The sequence below is a fragment of the Mytilus californianus genome, unplaced genomic scaffold, assembly GCF_021869535.1.
Source record: "Mytilus californianus isolate M0D057914Y unplaced genomic scaffold, xbMytCali1.0.p SCAF_4, whole genome shotgun sequence".
NCBI lineage: Eukaryota > Metazoa > Mollusca > Bivalvia > Mytilida > Mytilidae > Mytilus > Mytilus californianus.
The window spans coordinates 43126309-43149403 of record NW_026262690.1 but is presented as its reverse complement, the minus strand read 5'-3'; the positions used below and the strand labels follow the sequence as shown (position 1 = coordinate 43149403).

General features: G+C 33.0%; 1 protein-coding gene across 2 annotated transcripts in view; it reads left to right on the top strand.

The window, feature by feature from the left end:
• Positions 1-10854, top strand: part of LOC127698331 (BTB/POZ domain-containing protein 7-like) — a 55954-nt gene extending 45100 nt beyond the window's left edge. For both annotated transcript variants that reach the window (XM_052201738.1, XM_052201737.1), the window contains exons 7-9: positions 410-584; positions 4270-4634; positions 5216-10854. In XM_052201738.1, coding sequence (XP_052057698.1) covers positions 410-584; positions 4270-4634; positions 5216-5368 — 693 coding nt within the window. In that variant the 3' untranslated portion in view covers positions 5369-10854. The remainder of the gene's footprint in view (positions 1-409; positions 585-4269; positions 4635-5215) is intronic.
• The last annotated feature ends 12241 nt before the right edge of the window (positions 10855-23095 follow it).

Sequence of the window (23095 nt, the reverse complement as noted above, 5' to 3'; positions counted from 1 at the left end):
ACACATTCAGGAACTTTGAAGATGAAGAAACCATGAATATATATTATATTTGGTATGTCAATATAGTATTTTCATGAGATTGTTCTCATATACATTCGTTTGCAATGTTTGCTGATAAGGGAGATATAATTGAATTGTTGAAAAGTGTATGTTTTATGGGGGCAAATGATTTCAGAAGGAGTCCAATTTGGCTTTAGAGATACAACAATATTAGGTTGTTATTTTACAGTTTAACAGCTTTGCCTTTATTGAAAAATTGAAGACGTCAAAGTCTTAAGTTGATGTTGTTAATAACAAATTCAGACATACAACATTTACTCAGCAAATACAGATTATCAAAATCTACTGATAATACCATTCTTTATGGTGAAAGCAAAATGTTTTATATAATGACTTTTTTCGTTGATAGGCGGTATTAGAAGAACAGATGTCACAGGATCAGGATCAAGACTCAGGTCGTGTACGGACTATACAAATGTCTTCTATACCAGACACACTGTATATGGTAGAAGACAGACTACAGTCCTATATACCGTTCAGTTCAGGGAGTTCTACTGTTGATATTGTTGCTGGTACTATTCCTGGTAGGTCACCGTGAGAACCCAAGAACACACTCTTCAAGCTAGAATAAGTTATAGTTCTCTTGTTATACTTGTACTCTGAAAGAAGGGGATATACAAGTTTCCCTATCTCAATCAACCACCCTGTCACTTTTTCTTCTGTACATTCTCTGTAACTATGCATCACCATGATTTGAAAATTTAGCATTTTATTCATTATATTGGTGAGATGTAAAGTGTAACACATTTTGATACATTTCACGTCTATCATTCACCAGATTCCTGAATAATAATATCTGTTCAAAAGAACCTCTATATGTCATATTGGAATTTGTTATCACTGCCAAGCAGCTATATATCACAATGATTTAAAACTTATCATATTCGTGAACTTTCATCTGTTGCTCTCCTGGTTCCTGTAATGGAAAGAAAAGTCTATTTATAGCCACACCTATCAATTTTTTTGTTATTTATTTGTTCTTTTATTTTTCAGTCAGTGTACAATTTGATTGGCATAATAATATTTGTTTTAAATGTCACAACTATAGATTGGATATTTTTTTTTATTACAAAATTATTTATTAACTGCATTAATTTAATTAGAAGTTTGGCATTAAGCATGATGTTGTTATGTTGTTAAGAGTGATGTATGTTGTTATTGTGTAACCACATGGTTTCTATTGATTCAAAATATATGTAATTGAGCTAAATCTAAGAATATGGATCATTGTAAGCTCAAATATTCAAATTGGTTGATTTTATAATGTGCATTCAAATGCATTTGCTTAAGTAATAACCTTTAAATGAATTTGTTTCAACGATGAGAGTGGCTTGTTTGTTTGTTGTACCTTGATGACTGATCATTGGGAAAAAATTATGCATGTCATACACATTTTACCTTGGATACTAAAGGAATGAATTAAAACCCAAGAGTATTGATTAAGATGAAAAAACCATTAGAATTTAAATTAATCACTCAAAATTATTGTAAAGGATGCAGACTGAACTAGATAGCAGCTAAAAAAGAAATTCCTACATCTCCTAGGAGTTGTTTCAGTCGCAACCACTTACATAATTTATATTGAGTTGTCTTTCTAAACTTTAATGTACTGTTTTGTCAGTCATACTTATTTATTAAATAATGGATTTTTCAATTTAATGGATGCAGATGCATTGGGTAAAAACATGTTTTTTACATTTAAATATCAGTCTGACAATACAGTATACTATAGAAACAAGAAAACATCCTTGTTCTTTGGTCTCTGGTGTATAGCTGTTTGATTGGCAATCATACCACATCTCCTTAATTTTATATGATGCAATTTTCCAATTTGGTTGACTAAACCTCATATAATCCAAGAGTTTTGCCAGGTTCTTTCGACTTTCCAATTTGACTTGCCAAATTTGCTTGTAATCAAAGTAGATGACATTCATGTTTTTAGTGGTCTACCCTTTTCATTGCATAACTTTCAAATCAAATAGTTTGGACTGATGAATTTTTTTAAATCTTCAAATATAAAGTGTATTCATAACAGATTTTTATACGACCGCATAAAAATTTTTGTGGTCGTATATTGGTATGACGTTGGCGTCGTCGTCGTCGTCCGAAGACACATTGGTTTTCGCACTCTAACTTAAGTTTAAGTGAATGGATCTCTATGAAATTTTACCACAAGGTTCAATACCACAAAAGGAAGGTTGGGATTGATTTTGGGGGTTATGGTACCAACAGTTAAGGAATTAGGGGCCAAAAAGGGGCCAAAAATAAGCATTTTTGTAACTTCCAGACATAACTTGTGTGTTAGTGTATGGATCTCTCTGACATTGTACCACAAGGTTCCAGATCACAAAAGGAATGCTGGGATTGATTTTGGGGGTAATTGCCTCAAAATTTTAGGAATTAGGGGCCAAAAAAGGGGCAAAAAACAAGCATTTTTCTAGTTTCATGACAATAATTTGTGTATTAGTGTATGGATCTTTCTGAAATTGTACTACAAGGTTCCATACCACAAAGGGAAGGCTGGGATTGATGATGGGGGTAATTGCCTCAATATTTTAGGAATAAGGGGCCAAAAAGGGGCCAAAAATAAGCATTTTTCTAGTTTCAGGACAATAACTTGTGTGTAAGTGTATGGATCTTTCTGAAATTGTACTACAAGGTTCCATATCACAAAGGGAAAGCTGGAATTGAGTTTGGGGGTAATTGCCCTAAACATTTAGGAATTTGGGGCCAAAAAGGGGCCAAAAAACACATTTTTCTAGTTTCCAGACAATAACTTGTGTTCAAGTGTATGGATCTCTCTGAAATTGTACTGCAAGGTACCATACCACAAAGGGAAGGCTGGGATTGAATTTGGGGGTGATGAATCATAAGGGGGTTCAAAAAATTTGGGGGGGGATTTTTTTTTTTTACCTTTTTTTTCTTTTTTTCCTTTTTTTTTTCTTTTAAAATTTTCCATTTTAAGTTGGTTATTTCTGATTTATATTTTAAAGCAAATAATAATGATATGGTAGGAGATACACACCAAACAGGATGTGTAAATTATTATATAATAAGTATTGTGCAATAGCAAGAAATTTTCAATTGCACAGTATTGCACAATAGCAAGAAATATTTAATTGCACAGTATTGTGCAAAAGAAGATACTTCGTATAAATTGCTTATTTCATGACCAATTTCAATGGGGTTTTATTCTTGAATTCTTGGGGTTCTTTAATATGCTGAATCTAACCGTGTATTTAGTTTTTGGATTTTGGGCCCCATATTTAAATTGGTCCACATTGAGGTCCAAAGGGTCCAAAATTAAACTTTGTTTGATTTCATCAAAAATTGAATTATTGGGGTTCTTTGATATGCCGAATCTAACCGAGTATTTAGATTCTTAATTTTTGGTTCCGTTTTCAAATTGGTCTACATTAATTCTTAGGGTTCTTTGATATGCTGAATCTAAACATGTATTTAGATTTTTGATTATGGGCCCAGTTTTCAAGTTGGTCCAAATCGGGGTCCAAAATTAAACTTTGTTTGATTTTAACAAAAATTGAATATATGGGGTTCTTTGATATGCTGAATCTAACCATGTATTTAGATTTTTGATTTTTGGGCCCCATTATCAACTTTGTCCACATTGAGGTCAAAAGGGTCCAAAATTAAACTTTGTTTGATTTCATCAAAAATTGAATTCTTGGGGTTCTTTGATATGCTGAATCTAACCATGTATTTAGATTTTGGATATTGGACCATAATAGGTGAATGTCCAATTTAAAATTTTTAAGTTCTTAGACCACATTCATTTTGTGTCAGAAATCTATGCTGTGTCAAATATTTAATCACAATCCAAATGCAAACTGTATCAAGCTTGAATGTTGTGTCCATACTTGCCCCAACTGTTCAGGGTTCGACCTCTGCGGTCGTATCAAGCTGCGCCCTGCGGAGCATTTTATTGACAACTGCTATCTTATTTTACCTTACAGTACATTAATTGGAGGTCAAATAAAAAATGATTATTGTTTAAGATAAGAAAAAACTTTTTACACAGGATCATGAGGATATCATCTAAGATATAAAATTATACAGTAAACAATTTTTCCACAATTATGTTAAGTACCCAGTATTTTATGTATCACATTGAAATCAAACAAAGCAGTGCTAAATATTTTTGGCTTTGAATTACAGTTATAAGTCTTAATTATTTGTTTTCTATCACAGTGCCTGATCAGACAACAATGAAAATGATGATAAAGAGAGAAAAAGAATTCCAAGAGAGTAAATTGACTATAAGAGCATTATCTCTACCTTACTGTGACCGTCGTGTTGTGAATTATCAAATACAGTTACGTATAGTGAGAGAATTTGGACTCCCCGATAGTACTATTGAAATATTACAAAATAGTCATTTTTACCATTCAAACAATGTAAGAAATCATCATCATCCTCAGCCACCAACACCTGTTAGAACTAATCCATTGTTGCCGATAAAAAGGAGACAAAGCCCACCACTGAGCAGAAGGAGTAGACATGGTAGTCCTACAAAACCTATACAGATGGTATCACCTACAAGGTCCCTTAAACAGGTAATGACAGAAAACAGAATTTTATATTTGTTTTTGTCATATAGTTAAGACCAGGGATATTTTCATTTGTGTAGCTTCCATGCATTAATGTCGATATCTTGTTGCATTATTTTAAACTCTTATTCAGCTTTCATTTTTCTATGCAGAATACTTTAATTTGTAGTTTTATTTTGCACAGATAATTTAATGATAGCACAAAATGAAATGAATTGTTAACTGTAACAAAAGCCTTACATAGACAATATAGAAAGCAGAAAGATAATGGCAAAAATAAAGACAAAAAAATGGACACAGAAAATATCTACTGTATGAAAGATAACCATAATCTATAAAGATGTAGGGGTACAGATAATCACAAATGAAATAAAACAACAATATAAAAAACAAAATGATATTCTCAAAGAAAAAATAGCAAGTTAATCTGACAAAGTAATAATATCAATAAAGCCCAAATATCTCACATTGTGACTCGAGGAGGATTCCTTGACCTTCAATATGGGCTAAGGTAGGGCATCATTGCAATAAATATTAAAAGAAATTATGAATTAGATTAACAACCATATGTTTTTTTTTATTTTCAGCCTGATATTAACCCATGTCATGAAAGTGTCTTAAGTGAAACCATGCCTGATATTGCTATGGCAACAGCATCTGTTAGTCAGGTTCACCTTCAGGATGAATTTGAATTGGACATTGGTGATGGAACTAGTCATCCAGGAACCATGTACATCTGACCTATCTGTGTTCATTATATTTTTATTCCTTCTGTCATGATACAAAACCAGGTTAATATAGACTGCTGTGCTTTTTAAATCTTAGGGTTGAACATATACAAATTGATTCTTTTTTAAATGAATTGTATTTTACATAATACAGTACAGTTCTAAAATTTGGATACAGTAGCCCCTATTTCTGAAGGAAATTATCAGCTCCTGACAAGGGGAATGAGGGTTTGCATTATAAACTTCTCTTCAGTAATATTATAATGTCATATTAAGCAGAGTATTTGCACACAAAAGGGGCATTACAAGAGGGGACTACTGTTTCTTAATTTCTAAACTGGAAAAGTAAAATAGCTGTTTCAGGAATCTCAGGTTTAGCTGAATGTACTAAAATTATTGTAAGAATCCTCAAAAAACATATTTATTAACAGTTAGTAAAATATTTGTATCATTTAACGATACAAAGTATATTTATGTTAGAGATATTTTTTTTTCTTGTATGGTGAGTATTTTTGGTGTTTATCTTATATTAAGAGTACGATCAAAAATATTGCAGTGTTCTCTTCAGATTTTGGATAGCATTGTAGTGAAACTTCCTACTGCTTGTTATCACCCTGACATGTTTGTGCTGTGTTGTATAGATGAATTTTGAAATCAAATTGATAAAGTACAGTATCATAGCTAGTTCAAAATAGAGAGGAAGAGGTGAGGTCCCCTCTTCCCTTTTGTTCTCCCCTCTGCCCTATTCATTTTTTGTTTTTCAAAGGAAAATAAATACTTTTCAATGCAAGGGAATCGTTTAAACTGGAAAAAGTGTTTTATAACACACAAATAATTATGAATCCATTAAAAAACTTTTTCAATTATTTCTCTTTTTTTTCTACAAACATGATAAAGGCATTCCTTTTCAAACAAGAATCTGTTCAAAAAATGCACTTCATCTGAAAATGTGGCCCTCAGCCTTTAAATTCTAGTTAGAACATTGAAGTCTAACATAATTTTGTTCCATACCAGTGGTATAATTACATGCATAACAGGTGCAGACCCAGGATTTTTAGAAAGGGGGTCCCATTAGAAAGAAAAAGTTAAAGAGTGGGACTTGTAAAAAGTCTATACATTAACTATATACAAAGCTCAATAAGGGTGGGCTGGGCCACATTATTCTAAGGAATTATATTTATCTTTTTCTGTAAAACTTAATAGTAGAGTCTGCATTCACTTCTGATAGAACTCAGATAGTACACTTTTTTATCAAGGCATATCATTGATCTTTTCATTCAACCTAAAATTCAACCATTATAAGTAAAGTAGGCAAGCCATTTCAGTGTATGCACGTTGTGTTGTACCTAATGCAAATTATTTATTAATGTTATGACTGGGTAATATAAATTACAGGGAAATATCTTAACTGAATCTCTAATGCTGTAGATGAACAAAAGACCACTGAGGTCATCTGGAAAGTACTGTAGTACCACATTGCTTTAAAGGGCTGATGAGAACACTGTAATTTTGGTATGAATGTTGTTAAAGAAAATTGAACCTATATCAGGCTTTAAGTCTTATTCAATGACAGTTATCACATTATTTGATACACCCTAATCATATACTGAAATGTACAATCTATTGGAAGATTTATTGATTATTTATGTAAAATACCAGTTCAGCCAAGGGAGGTAAATATACCATTACACATAGTATTTGCCAATGTTGAAGCATCATTTAAGAAGTTGTCCATTAACTTACATTTTAAGGTTTTCTATCTCATTTTAACTTACATTACTTGGCATTCTTGTGATAACAAATATGACAATCAGTTTTGAAGTACATTTGTTCAGTAATTACTGTGTAAATTGTTAGATATGTTAAGTGATTCTTATGTATCTTTACATATATGTGCAGTCACACTTAATGAATTTTATATGTGTAGTCAAATCTTATAGATTGATGTTGGCAATACTGTACATGAAATCAATAAGTTTTCACTCTTTGGTTTTGAAAAAAGGATACCAGTGATTTTATTCCCTGCAAGTTTGATTTTCCTGTCGGTCAATTTATCTCTTTACATTATGTTTGTAATTAATATGAGGACGAAGCTACATGATTCATAATGTTATCTGGACTTAACTTGGGTATAGAGGCTTAGCTTTTACATTAACATTACTGATACTTTAGAAAGAAAGATTATCACAAAATGTCTGCTTCTTCTAATCCTTTTTACAAAACAGGAATTTGGAGTTGTGAACTTGCTAGTTATCTGTTCCTCCACAAGGTTATATTGATTAGTTAACTGTAGTTGATTTCTTTTATACATTAGTCACATTAAACCATTGATTTCTTTAACTATTATATTAATTGAACAAATAAGTTCCCTATTTCTGCTGTTCACACAGGTATAGTAACTATAAAAATTGGCGACCTGATCTCAATGAAATGACCAAGATTATTTCTGTAAAGAAATAGGACATTGGTCTTTCAGTAAAGGTCATGTCTTGCAAATATGACTGTTTCTGTACCCTTGGTATAGTTAGAAAGCATTTTAATTTGTCTAATAAAATTAGACTTCAATTACTTAGTAAGTTATTATATTTTTGCACATTTAAAACAGCAAGAACAATAATTAAAAATGTCAGAAACCATTTTCTAATTTGCTCAATGTGACATGACTGGAATGATGTATTAGGTATATGTATTATGGTTTGTTGTTTTTCTACTTAACTAATCAAACTTATTGTTAAATTTTGTACATAATTATTTTAGTTTATATATTACATGTCATATTACTAATAGTGCTGATAGATTTATTTTATGTAGATCTTTTATGTCTAAAATACCAATATGTAGAGAATATTCATTCGAAAACATGTTTCTTTTAAGAAACAATGCATATTTGGAAGCATTAAAAAAATGTGCTAATTGGTCTGCCAAAACCAAATCAACTTAAAACAAGATATGCTTATGTCACAAACTTGTTAAAACAGGTATTGATAGAAATTCCCTTTTAAAATCTGTTTCAGACAGCAGTGATCTCCCCAGGCCGTTTTAGCGTCGTGGCCCCGCGATGCTATAATTTTTTACCGTGACGCTATAATAATTTCCGCGACGCTATAATTATTTTGAGGACGCTATTATTTCTTGTCTGCTCTTAAATTGCCGCAATATCGATGTCCTAAATTTCGAACTTTCATCGAATTGCCGCTTGTGATCATAAAAATTATATCACCTTTAATTGTAATCCCTTCAAATCGGACATAAGAGGCAATTAAATTGATTAAATAGGTGTTAATTGTCCTTTGGGTGATAACTGTTTGGATACGAATACCCCAAGCTGACACTTATGACATGACTGATAACACGTGGACCAATTGCAAAATTTTGACATTGAGAAAATCATAAACAATTCGAAATCTACGTTTGAATCAAGGCAAATTCGTCTCCTAAGAGAAGAAAAAAAAAAACGAGCGAACTTAACAGGCTGGTCGTTTGTTATTTCAAACTAACAACTTGTAAAGAAGTGTTTTCTTTCCATTCCGGTACTCATGGTACTCGAGAGCGTACATAAAACATTTCGATTCTGGGCAAAATAAGTTCTATACTTCATTAGAACGTGATGAAAATTGCCTTTAGGTAATGTTTCATCTATTTATTACAGTAAAATCGTGATATATTCATCCAATTCGCTTCCCAAACATTGTTTATTTTCGTAAATTTTTCTTCGACCGCCATTGATATATTTGTACTAATTACGGATCGGAAGCGGACCAGCTATGATAAAAATCCGCATTTTTACGGTAATAAGTTAATAACTACAGACGCAGAAACATCACAGCTGACAGAATAATAATGATCCCAATAGGGAAAGCTACTCATTCCACACGAATATACAGACTATTTGTTAGATCTCCTTGCAAAATGTATTTATTTCTCTGTAAACACATTGTTTCAATTAATTTACTGATTAAAGTAGTTTAACAATGTTAAAAACATATATCTGTTTGAAACAACTGGGACTGATACATTGAGTCCCAGGAAATAATGAATTTCATAAACATGATAAACAGAATAGTTTTTAATTGAAATGGTATGACTATATGATACTTTCTTTTCCTTTTTGATATAAAAGAAGTTCTCTTTTGTACTAGATTTTTAGTTGGTAGTTTCTAACAAGAAAAATATAATTCTGTAACTATAAATGAATATTAAAGAAATAAACTAAAAGAACAGTTATACTTTAATTGTATTCTCAGTTATGAATTGAAAAAAATCAACATAACTTAAAAGAAAGAGAGCATCGCTGCGACGCAACAAATGACATTGAAAAATAAATATAAATTTTTTTTTACGCCAAATGTGATGCTATCCAAAATTCCTGGGGAGAACACTGGACAGTCATTTTTTTTTAGGAAAAGTTATGAGAATATTCTTGCGATTCCTTTATTTTCAAGAAATTTCACTGCTAAGAACAACAAAATTAAAAAACTGAATTATTTTCTACATATAAGTATTTTGTTTTCAGACTTAGCAGCAAGCTGTGATTATTTTTATGGATATAAATTTTATTTTCATTGAATGTAATTAGGTGTTAATGTAAATGGGTTTTTACAAGGTAAATTTTTTTTCTATATTTATTGGAAATTATCCTAATATGAGCCCTTGGATATTACATTGTCCCTAAATGGACTGTATATCTGTTTTGGCATTGTGAACAGAAACGTTTATGAAAGTAACTGCACCAAATTTGTTTAGTGATATTTTCATTTTCTAGCACTGGCTTTTAGTCCCTGAGGGTAGCATCAGCTCATTAGTCAGTGCTTTGTAATTGTTCTGAATAATACTTGAATGATAAAAAAGTTAGCTTTGATCTTTTTCTTTCTCTAGAAAATTACTGATTCAAAGAGTTTTTCCCCTTGTTTTGGTTGTTGTTTTCTAATTTAAATATGATTACACCTTTATGATTCCGTTGATAACATCTTATCTAAAGTTAATTTCTGACAAATATGAAAATGTATTACGGTTGGGCTTCTGTTAGGATGAATGCAGTTGTTGTTTATGCATTTTGGTATTGCTGGTCAAATTGTTATAGTTTTTTTTCTGCTTGTAGATGGTGTTTACTATCATAAAAAAATATATACAAATTGTTGGGGGGTAATTCATAAACCTCTTGATAATAAAAGTGTAAGCATTCAGGTAGTAAGGAATTGTTTTCTATTGAAGCAAAACAGAATCCATGAATTTGAAAAATATGTGACTGATTCTCTTGTACTTTTATATTTCATAAATTCTTGTTTACTGCAAATTTGTTTAATTAAATGGCTTCATGCAATATTTCATAGACATGTACTTGGGTGACAATAATTCATTTTGCAAACTACATCTCATGTTCTTGTTTTGTTGAAATTTTCATTCCTTGATTCATGACAGATTATTATGTATTTTCATATTTTTTGTTGCAGTAACTGCTTTAATCTGTTTGAAACATAAAGAATAAATTATCACTGATATGTTTGTCTTTGCTTAATTTCTGGGATTTTGTTTATCTTGCATTAACCAAGTGAAGCAAGAGAGATTATAGCGTGCTGTTTCCAGCCATGTCTACAATGTATTAGTTTGTGATTAGGTCAGTTTATGGGAAACCACTAATGATAATTGAATGGTATTTGGTGTGCAGTTGTATTAGCATTGGCATTTCTCAATTCCATGCAGGTTATTTGGACCTGCACCTTCAGTCATGATTGACTTTAAATGTTTTTCATAGTTTACATGTTCAAGTTTTGCCATTTTAAATTCAACAATTGCATTATACTATCAAAATTACATAAAGGTGAGACATGTCTGTTTCAACAGTTTATCTTCCTTTGCAGAAGACTATGCAATATGGGCCAGATAAAAACTAATTGAAATCCAAGGAAATAATGAAAGCATGTATTCAGAAATCTAATGTAATTTGTTTAATGATATTGACATAATTATTGGTATATATAGTGAGTAACTAGGTTTTATGATTGTTTGTTTGTTGGTTACATAATTGTGGCCAGTTTTTGTAAGTGGGTGAAGCTGGTGATCCTGGATAGAACCATCAACCTTTCAGCATGACAACTTGCAAATCTTAAGTCAATTAGGATTTGATTATTATAAAACACACTAGGTTTTGTGGAGATGACAAAAAGACTGAAAATATTTAAAAGGTATTTCAAATAGAAAATAGACAGGTAACCAGTAGTTGCAGTTCATTATTACCTGCCATAAATTTTTGGGGGTAAAGATTGCATCAAATACCCTGTTGGTACTGGCTTGATAGATATATCTTCTAAGCCTCATTTCACCCTTTGAGAGTCCAAACAATATAGTGCAGTGAGGTGAACATTCTGTGGATCATATCCATGCCAGTGTCAAAGAATTCATTAATAACATATACTCAGGTATTCAAGTAACAAAATGATGTGTATGTGCAGAAGAAAATTATTAAAAATTACATAAGTTGTGCATGGTGTATGAATCTATCTGTTATTAAAATAGGTTAAAGGTCAACTACAATTATGAACAAAGGAAGATAAGGCTTATTCAAAATATTACCTAAATGTTTTCCATTGGTAAATTCAATTCAATGTTTAATTTTAATTCCACATTGCAGATGAAAGCAATCTTAACCATTTAGTCAAGCACTTTGATTGATACATGTATAATTTTATCTTAAATCAGGTTGTTGGTTTTTAGTCCCCTACTGACGGAGTCGAAGGGGACTTTAGGTTTGCACTCTGTCCGTCTGTCTGTCTGTCCGTCCGTCTGTCAGTCCGGCAAATCAGCTTTCCACACTTTTTTTCTTCGTTCTTGAAGATATTGATTTGATATTTGGTATGTAGTTATATCATGACAAGTTATAGATCAAGTTCGAATTTTGTTCCGGTCTGATGATTTAGTCCAGAGTTATGGACCGTATCTAATGTTAGAGTACTATGTTAAACCATATTTCTGTACAAAGGGAGATAACACATTTTTTAGAAGACATTCTTTGTTAAATTATTTGAAGAATTTTTTGGCAGGTTTGTTTGTTATTTAGTATAAACTAATTTTCTGAATGCTATATATATAAAACAAAATTATGAAGAGAAATCCTTTAATTAGATAATAATCTATTTTTTATTAATGTATATATTTCAATCCATTACAATGTGTAGATAAAAGTTGTTGATATTTTATAGATAAGTTACAAATCTATATTAGTTTGTGACAAATGAAAGAAAAAATATTTGGAACTATTAATTATATTTGATTATAATTTGAAAATAGATATACACTGTATTACATCATATCTAATTTTAGAGAACTATTAATCATATCTAATGTTTTTTTCATCATGCTTATAAGATATTGATTGATAATTGGTATATAGTTTTATCATGACAAGTTACAGATCAAGTTCAAATTTTTGTTTCGGTCTAATAATTTTGTGCAGAGTTATGGTCCTTGGACATGAAAAATTCACTCATGTAATCAGTTTGCCACACTGTTTTTGTCATGCTTGAAGATATTACCATGATATTTACTTTTTGTTTACACCCTGACAAGTTATAGAACAAGTTAGCATTTTGTTCCAGTATAATGAATTTTTAACCGGTAGGTTACTATGTATTGCCATGCAATACTCTCAGAAAGCTTGTCTCTGTTGAATTGCTTCACATTTTGTTACCCCAGGCACATTTATACATTTTTATCTAATCCAGCATGTGGCAGGTGCATTTGACTCCAATCTTAATTGACTAGGTATGTCTTTTTTCCTACTGAAGGTTGGAGGTTCTCTCTGTGCACTCTGGCTTCCTCCACCAATAAAAACTGACCACCAAGAAAAAGTGCAATATTGCTGAAAGTGGCATTAAACACCAATCAATCAATCACATCTTTGTCATGGGTTTTGCTCATTGTTGAAGGCTGTAAAGTGACCTGTAGTTGTTTACATCCTTGTCATTTGATTGTTGTTGGATAGATGCTCACTGGCAATGATACTACATCTTATTTTGAGATAGAATGCATTTTCTCCAACTTCTTTAACAGAATTATTGTTAGTTATGAATTAAGTTGGTATTCCATTAGGTAAACAAGAAAACAAGAAAATATTGTTTTTGTTGAGATTATGAATACATTTAAAGTCATGTCAACAGGAAAATTAGTGAATAAAAGGACATAATTGGTATTTAAATAAATTAGACAACAGCCGAATGACATTGTAAAAACAAACAAAAAACACCAAGAGGTAAATGTTCACACATTAACACATTTAGTAAATAATTAAAAATTAGTCTACCACTGATGAGGTTTCAGACTAGGGACAGGCCCGTGAACATTTGGCAGGTTTAAATTAGCTATTTGCCATCTCACCCCTTTTGATATTCAGATTAGGAGAATAACAAATAGTACATTGAAGACAGTACAGAAAAATTAGTTTAGGAAAAGCACTGACCTCAATAACACAGATATAAAAGACAATAAAAAACAGACACAAACAAAACAACAGCAAATAAAACAGTATCAAAGTTTTAGAACCCTCCTTTTTCTCCTCGGCACCAACGATCTGTCAAAGATGAGATTGTTTGCAGACACTGTCTAGACTGTACCGGAAAGTCTAGAGGACCAATGACTGTAAAAATGGAAGAACAACTGCCTCATGTTATTCAAACCTGACAAGTGCGTATGACTATAACCAACATATGCTACACACAAAACTCATCGACTTCCCTAGCTAAGGTCATAACAGCTTAGTATGTAGGGTTAAACTTTACTTCAGTACATGCCCAAAAAAGATCAAGGAGAATTGCTTCAATACATTAGTAAGACACTTCTTTATACTGTGGAACTCCCATGATGCCAAAGGTCCTTAGGGCATATTATTCTACCAAATATAGATGGTGCAGAAAAGAGTTTTTCGTTTTGTTTATGGAGACGATACATGTAAGACCACTATCAGAGTGAAGTCGATGCTAGAGAATCTCTTATGGGAACCCTTTCATCATCGTAGGCAGCATTTTATAATCACAATGATGTACCCTTACAGAACTGAAATGTTTTCAACACATCTGCAGCAGACCTGCAGGAAGCCTGAACATAATATAAAAATAAGGAGATGTGGTATGATTGCCAATGAGACAACTATCCACCAAAGTTCAAATGAAGTGGATGTAAGCAAATGCCAATTATAGGCAACCGTACGGCCTTCAACAATGAGAAAAACCCACACCGTATAGTCGGCTATAAGTGCTTGCTGATGTTAGAAGATAGCTGCAACCTTCCGGTAAACATTGAAGATTTATGCTGTAAGCATGCGACAAATGGGAACAGTGTGGGAACCCTTTCAACATCGTAGGCAACATTTTAAAATTGCAATGACGTACCCTTACAAAACTGAAATGTTTTCAACACATCTGCAGCAGCCCTGCAGGAAGCCTGAACATAATGCTTGCTGATGTTAGAAGATAGCTGCAACCTTCCAGTGAACAATGCAGATTTATGCTGTAAGCATGCGACAAGTTTGCAGAACCAACTTTGTTCGCAGTAAGGTTTCAGAAGAAATTAGAACATAAGAAATGATGTTTGCAACTATAGATTGCAGCTTGTTATCCAACAAATTGGGTGGGGGCTAGGATGAAAAATTTTGTCCTGAATTTATTTGGTTGTAATCTCTGTCCTACTTTTTTATTTTTCACTCTATTCGGTTCTGCATTTTTTTTTATAAGTTTTTCCTGACTTTTTTTACATAAATTGTCATCCTGCCTTTTTTTTGTGCAAAGTTGCTCATCCTGTCTTTTTTTTACTCAAAAACTCCTGTCCTGTCTTTTTTTTTCAAAATTTCATCATCAAATGGTAGCTCCCTAATACTTGGATTGGTTTAGAAAAGAAAGTGTATTTGAATGTCTGTATGTATATGACCTAAACCTTTTTTTCAGAATTTGGTTTGTAATTTGAATAAGGTGATGTGTAGACACACATTTCGTTGGTATATTGTAATTTCTGTAAGTTTAAAAAAAAAAAACACAGGAGCGAGATTAATTTGCTAACTTGTTTGTCTCAAATCTACAACAAACACTCATTTTCCAGCTGCTGATCCTCATTAAATGGTAAACTTGTTTGCCGCAGACTTAAAGCACACTTGCAGCAAACATGCAGCCGACATGACGACTTTACACAAATCCATTGGATGTTGGATGTGTACGGATTGATAATTTAGTCTTAGATGCATGGTGTTTTTTTATTAGTTGTTAGTGGCTTTGAACTAGCTGTCAGTAACTGCGAGTACTCTCAGATCTGTACTTAGTGTCTTTTTGTTGTTTGGATGTACAAGTACCCGGCCACGTCCACTTGTATTTGTATTATTTGTATTTTTATCCATCTGATGAGTTAAGCCTCTTTCAACTGATTTTTATAGTTCGTTCTTATGTTGTACTGTTACACCACTGTCCCAGGTTAGGGGGAGGGTTGGGATCCCGCTAACATGTTTAACCCCGCCACATTCTGTATGTATGTGCCTGTCCCAATTCAGGAGCCTGTAATTCAGTGGTTGTCGTTTGTTTATGTGTTACATATTTGTTTTTCTTTCATTTTTTGTACATAAATTAGGCCGTTAGTTTTCTCGTTTGAATTGTTTTACATTGTTATTTCGGGGCCTTTTATAGCTGACTGTGCGGTATGGGCTTTGCTCATTGTTGAAGGCCGTACGGTGACCTATAGTTGTTAATTTCTGTGTCAGTTGGTCTCTTGTGGAGAGTTGTCTCATTGGCAATCATACCACATCTTCTTTTTTATATATATTCTATTTTAAATTATTCTTGGACATTTCCTCAAGCTTGCTGCAAGTCTGCAGCCGTTTTGTTGCAACAAATATTTGCAGGAGGCTGATTTTGTCAGTAAGGGTATAGGATTGTCAACGGACTTGTGGCTATACAGTCGTAGTTGTAACAAGAGCGACACCAGCAACAAGAGGACATTGTCTTCGCTATCAGATACATTTTTTATGTTTCATAATTATTTCATTTGAATGTCACCAGCTCTCTTGTCTTCAAGCTTCAGTTAAGTTTGGATTTTTACATTGTTTAAGATTGTTGCCAGGGTTGCCTGAAGTTACTAGTTGGTCTAAATCTACAGAAAACTGCAGTTCCGGATAACATTTCTCTTCGGATCTCAAAAGAAAGAACTGGTAGATTAAATAACTATTATATTACATTAAACTCATCTAGAAGATCTTATAATATGATATAGCTAAAACCCTACCAGAGACATATAATACAATGTATTATATGTCTCTGACCCTACGTATTTGGGAAATAAATTCTAAACTAAAAAAAAATAATCTTGTAAAATTACATTTAAAACAGTACTACAAACAAAAACTGAGGGAATCGCATGATCTCTAAAACGAGAGAGACCAGGTCAGGGGCGGATCCAGGATTTTGGAAAGGGGGGCGTAGTATTTAAAGTTCGCCGAGCGGAGCGAGGCAAAATTTTTTTTAGACCTTTTTTGGGGCTAAAAAACATAAAATAAGTGTAAAATGCACATTTTTAACGGTTCCTGACGTGGGGCATGTATATTTTATAGTTAAAGTGTAAGCTAGGGTTGGACATTTTTGATGCCGCATTCTCCCCATTAATTGTCTATTATAAAATGACTGAATGGATCCAAAGCTATGTACAACTAATATATTTGATGTGGGATTTGTCAGTAAAAAATGGACATGGAAAATTCTCGTTTGTTGTATGGTTAGTTAGCATAACCTCACAGATTTCTTTTTGTAAACATGTATGATGATATGCGGCTATTCAATGAAGTTTATAATACGACCGACACGAACAAAGACAAACAAGCATTTTTTATCCAAATGTTTGGTTGAAATGTTTCACCCAACAAGGGAAGTGAGGGGTCCCAAATCAACCAAAGGCTACGAATGAGTCTGAAAATCAAATGACAACGAAGTTGTGAATGACGGTCGACAAATGGAGACAGGCCACACTCAGCAGGCAGGTTGCAGTTGGGCCTTGAAAAAAGTATTCAGTATATCAGTTCGGCGAAACAGACATTTCGGTCAGATATGGGATTTACATGCAAACCCCCAAAAAAATGTACGCCCGTTTTTTTATTCACCATGTTCATTTAATGCTGAATAATTCTGTTGGATTTTTTTTCTGATAGCAAAAAGGGGACACGAGAATTGTTTTCAATACAGATACGGCCAGAATTTTTGTTTAAGGCAAAAATCAGGGTCAGAATTTTTTCTCTAAAATATCTCAGACTGCCCTATCAAATCAAATGGTCCGTACCTTAGACTTTAAATCTATCTAGAGCTTACTGACTGGGGATCACTATTCAGCAATGTTATTAATTGGCTGGGGCGTCTGGGGTTAAACATATTTTTGTAGGTAAATAATATTGCTGTGGAACTTTTTTTTCATGAGAGTGTAATAGAGTATTACTTTCTGTTGAGTGGAATTGTGAAATAGAAGTCAATACGTGGTTCTTGTTCAATCCTTTGTCGCTTTGAAAGAGTCATGCTTGTCATCCTCCGCCGAAAGCAATGTGTTACTGTAATTTAAATTTCAAAATGACTGAGTGACGTTTTTTTCGACGTACTGATCAACTCCACCGTAGCGAATCACATGACTTTGACATAATCAATAATATATTACAGTAAATACGAGCGAAAAATATCTTTATAAGTAAAGAATTGTCGCATAAAAATTAAATACACGGCCGGGTAATGGCAAAGTTCACGAAGTCTAGTCTGATTAATCATTTTACAAAAAAAAAAAAAAAAAGTTCATGCAAAGGGGGGGCGTACGCCCTCTACGCCCCCCTCTGGATCCGCCACTGCAGGTGTCTCGGCAGGGTACGCTTCTCCTGCAAACTCAGTCAAACTGTCACTCACATTCGGTCAAATTACAGTTAAGACGACTATTCTGGTATCTAAAGATCTTAGACGGCGAAGACATATCGTCAATGAGTTGAGCCACAGACATATCGTATCGTTCAACCAATTCATGATGATGACCGTAAAAACAGAGGATTTGTTACTGCTGAGAAATTCGGAGAGTTGATAACTGGAAAGTTGAACTCATCACGTTTGTGATAGATTATAGTTTGAAGTCGTCCATCTCGGTGTCACTGTCGAGGAAAAGATCAGGATATGAAGCGGAATTCTAGTTTCAGTAGTAGACTTTATTTATTTTAGTAGTTCACTGGGATATAAGAGAGGTGATATATACCAAAGGGATGTTCAAACTCAGAAGTCGAAGATAAACTTACAACACCACGACAAAAAAGAACACTCTAGACAAAGACCGGTCAACAAAAAACGACTGCAAAGTCTACAAAACACGAACCCCACCAAAAACCCGGTTGGGGGTATCAGGTGCTTCGAAAGGGTAGGTAGATTCTGCTCCATATGTGGCAGCAGCCGTGTTGCTCATGCAAGTAAACATTAGGTGATAAGTCTAAATCGGTGATAAGAGGACAAGTTTGTGGTTACGACAACAAGATCATATCCGTCTTCATCTGTGAAACATAAATTCAATAACGGTCAACCAACTCGTGATGGTGTCCGTAAAATTTTCGAATGGATGACCTTAACTTCACCACTTTAAACCCTTCATTGTAAGCAGAAACATTCAACAAGGAAATCATGAAAGGAAACGCAAGCTCTGGAATATCGTAGTCGTATCAACAAGGAGATATATATATTCCATATGCTGGCATGTTGCTACATAGAAATGGAAAGATCATCGTGAATAGGAAAGTTGAAATCAATCATCTCTTTTGTCGTAAAGTGTTGTTATCAACCGACCCTCATTCTAGATGTAGTTCATGATATCAAAGGCATAACTGTAGCTGCTGTTTCCTTTATATCAAGTTCGATGCGATAGATGCGTTCAACACAGTCAACAAACGTTGAACTATTAAGTGAGACTTGGTCATTATCTGTATAGCAGAACGTGATGTTAAAAAATAATGCTAGCCTCTTTTCATTTTTCATAAGAAGCTCCTATAAGAAGTCTGCATCAAATGAATAAGGGATCAAGTAGATAAGAAGAGAAGCACAGTTAGTTCCTATGGGAATGTCGATTGAATTTGTTGGAAAGACGTAACAAATATGTTGTCAATCAATAGATCAAGCATTGATAAGGGACTGGTCATTTTCTTTCGTTTGGAGGATGCGAGGAAATATCTGAATTTCTCTTATTTTTTTCAAGTCCCCACCTTGGGTTCAATACTTCTGTTCTTAAAAATAATAAAAATAAACATACAATTTATATTTTATGTATTATTGTTCAATAGTTCTTCAGTAGTGGAAATAAAGCTTCAAGTGGGGAAGATGTTTGTTACTACAGGGAACTTTATTTAGATATGCCTGTTATGGTCATTGACATTTATCACACATTCATTCTATTTCAGTACAGTTTTCTAAAGAGCTTAGTTAATTAACTTCAGATAAAAATACTTTCCTGGAAAAAACATGTTCAAAATTTGGATTTTTATTTGAACAATCGAGTTTAGCGGAGCGAGGCGAAAAAAAATTTCGTCTTTCCTGCCAATAAAAAAATCATGCTTTTTTTATTGTAAGCAGAAGCGTTGGGTATGGCTGACTCCATAACTCCAAGTCATATAGGAAATTATTCCCGTTAAGACATATTAAAATACCACACTTGACTCCTAGCTATATCGTCTTGAACCATTGAAATATGTGCTCTGTGCATGTACTGATTTTGTGTCATGGATGGATACCCCATATTCTTTGTTTTTCTATTCTATTTAATCATGAGTTTTCCGATTAATTATGTAAGGAAACAGCTATTAGAATTATAAGTGTTTTATATGGAAAACAATGTAATTAGAAAAGCTTCATGAAAACCTGAAAAAACTATACCGTATACTGTCGGCTTTAAAAGGCCCCCACATTAAAAGAACGAAACAATTCAATTGAGAAAACTAAAAAACGGCCTAATTTATAAGAAAACAATTTACGAAAAACAAATATGACCGACATGAACCAACAACAACCACTGAACTACAGGCTCCTGACTTGGACAAACACACAAAGAATGTGTCGGGGTTAAACATGATTGAAGGCGCCAACCCTCCCCTAACCTGGGACAGTGGTGTAAACTAACAGTACGATATAAGAACAAACTATAATCAAAGTACTGAATTACTGAACACCGGATGATTGCAAGTTCTTGTGGATGGTCACAAGCACTTGTCTCAGAAAAAGTCACATCTCTATACCTGATAATGAGGTTAATGTACTGATATATTTTTTTTTTCTTCGACATTGATATGGATATTGATATTGAAGTGATACAAATCAGTATACTCTCAGTGGTTTGTTGTTATCTATTACGTGTATATTAATATTTGTATATTACAGTTACATGTATACATAATTTACATCCATTTGCATATCATTCTATTCTTTATATTAATAATAGGGCAGTGCAAGTGCATGGTGGACACTCTTCTGTAATAATTCGATTGTTCTAATAGATTGGATTTGAGTAGGCATTCATAGTTTCCCGCCAAACTTTCAATCTCCCATGCAGAGTTATCGGTCCTTGAGAGAGAGCGAGGACCGATAACTCTGCATGGGAGATTGCAAACGTCCTTGAGATATTCTTCCGCATGCGTTAACACACATTTTCTGTACTTCTGTACGTGTGCATAGATATTAAAGTTTTTTACTTATATATATATTTCTAACGACAAAACATTTTCATATTATTAATTTATGTTCTAAAAAAAAATATTTTTAGGAGTATCCAATGAAAAAATGAATTTATAACAAGCAATAAGGAATGTTATTTTGCACTCGATAATGTCCACGTATTTATCATGTTTATATATCGGTTACAATCCCAACACGAAAGTTACGTAATGGAAATCTAGGCGACAGCAATACACCGGAATGCCCTCACGGTCTTCCGATGTAAAAATCAGTTGAAAACGGTTTCATGTTCAAAAAACAAACAGAGAAAGGTATTGACATACATGAAACAGGTATAGCAATGACACCTGGATCAAGTGTTATATACTCCTGCTGAATAATCAGTCAATCAGATACTGATTTAGTGTATTAATTAAATCAGCTAATAATGAATTAATGGCTATAGTTTTTGCATGTTTGAAATAAAGGATAGCTCAAATCTGTCTTGTAAAAATGTATAAACATTTCGACGCCTCCATTTGAAGCATTAAAATTGTGGATACCCCTTTCCATTCCTAAATTTTTTTTTAAGGCCCCCTTATTTTTCTCCCACTCCCTCTTCGTGTAACAAATGACCAGTCCCTAATGTCAATTTCAGAGATATTTTTTTCATTGTTACAAAGTAGGATTTATCTCTCCCAAAAACAAGGTCTATGTTGACCATCCGATTTTATGAAACAAAGTTGGACCAATTCTTTTAATCTGTCTTTAAGTTTGAAAGGGGTAATAGTTGTGTAAAGGGTAGAAAAGTGTTTTTTTTTAATATAATTGCAGCAGGAAAGAGACTCTCGTTGTATGTGCTCCAGCATATCTTAGCAAAGATTTTTTTTCAGAATCGACATCTGAGTGAATTATTTATACCTGATAAATCAATTTATCAAGCAGAATATGTTATGTGATTTACACGCAAACACGATATTGTTTTGGGCTTTATCTGCAGGACAATAGCATATTTGTCAAGGAGATAGGACATGTGCTACAGCTTATAGCAACTTTGGGTCTTTAAGATCAATGAAATATGAATATTCGTATACCTATTCAGTTTTTTAGTTAGTAATTTGTAGCAATTACCTCACAGCCTTAACCCATTTTGACAGAGCATCTAAAGAAGACAAACACTCACTGAAATGTCAGCAGGTCTACGGTTATTGAGTGGGTACAGGTATCATAAATCATTAATTATTGATCATCAACCATTAATCATTAATCATTATAAATCATTCATCAATGAAAATATATCATTGATCTGAAAGTGAAATAAAAGAAATTTTCAGGATTTTCTCTTCTTTTGTCTTTGAGTAGATAGTGTATGAAATATGCTTCATATGAATACAAAAACCAGTCGACCAGTATGTAGAGGTGCTCAATTAGTTGGTCCGGCGAAATAACAATCCACCAAACTTTATCAAAAAGTCCAGGACTATGGTGATATAATCATTTTGGTATCACATTTTTAAAAACATTGTCAAAACCTTATTTGAGGCCCAATTTTGATGAAATTTTGAATGTTAAACTCATAAATGTGTACAGTTTGTTATGGTTATTATGAAATATTTTTATGACTTGTCATTACTGAGAAATCATTATTCAGTTTATACAAATATAGAAACTTACTGTATTTTTTTCCGATATAGCCAAATGATTTTTTTTCTTGCAGAAATTCATTTTTTCTTTAAACAGTGATTTCCCTGAAACTATAAATCATAAATATATTACACGAAACTGCAGACATTAATGAAAATAAAATTCATTCCATTTGTCCAAGAAAATCTTCACTGGTAGAATATTTATTAAAAATGTGTTTTATATGAAAAAATAGGCGAATTTACGATAGGTGAAACTCTTCTGACCTAAGACTGTAGATTTGTATGACCTAGACCGGTTTTGTATAGAGTAGTCTCAGCCTAGACCTGGGAACAGTATGTCAATATATATGTTCCTGCCTAGACCAAGAAAATTGTAAGTCTGCCCTCCATACAAAGTTTTGTAATGAGTTGTTTCCCTTTGA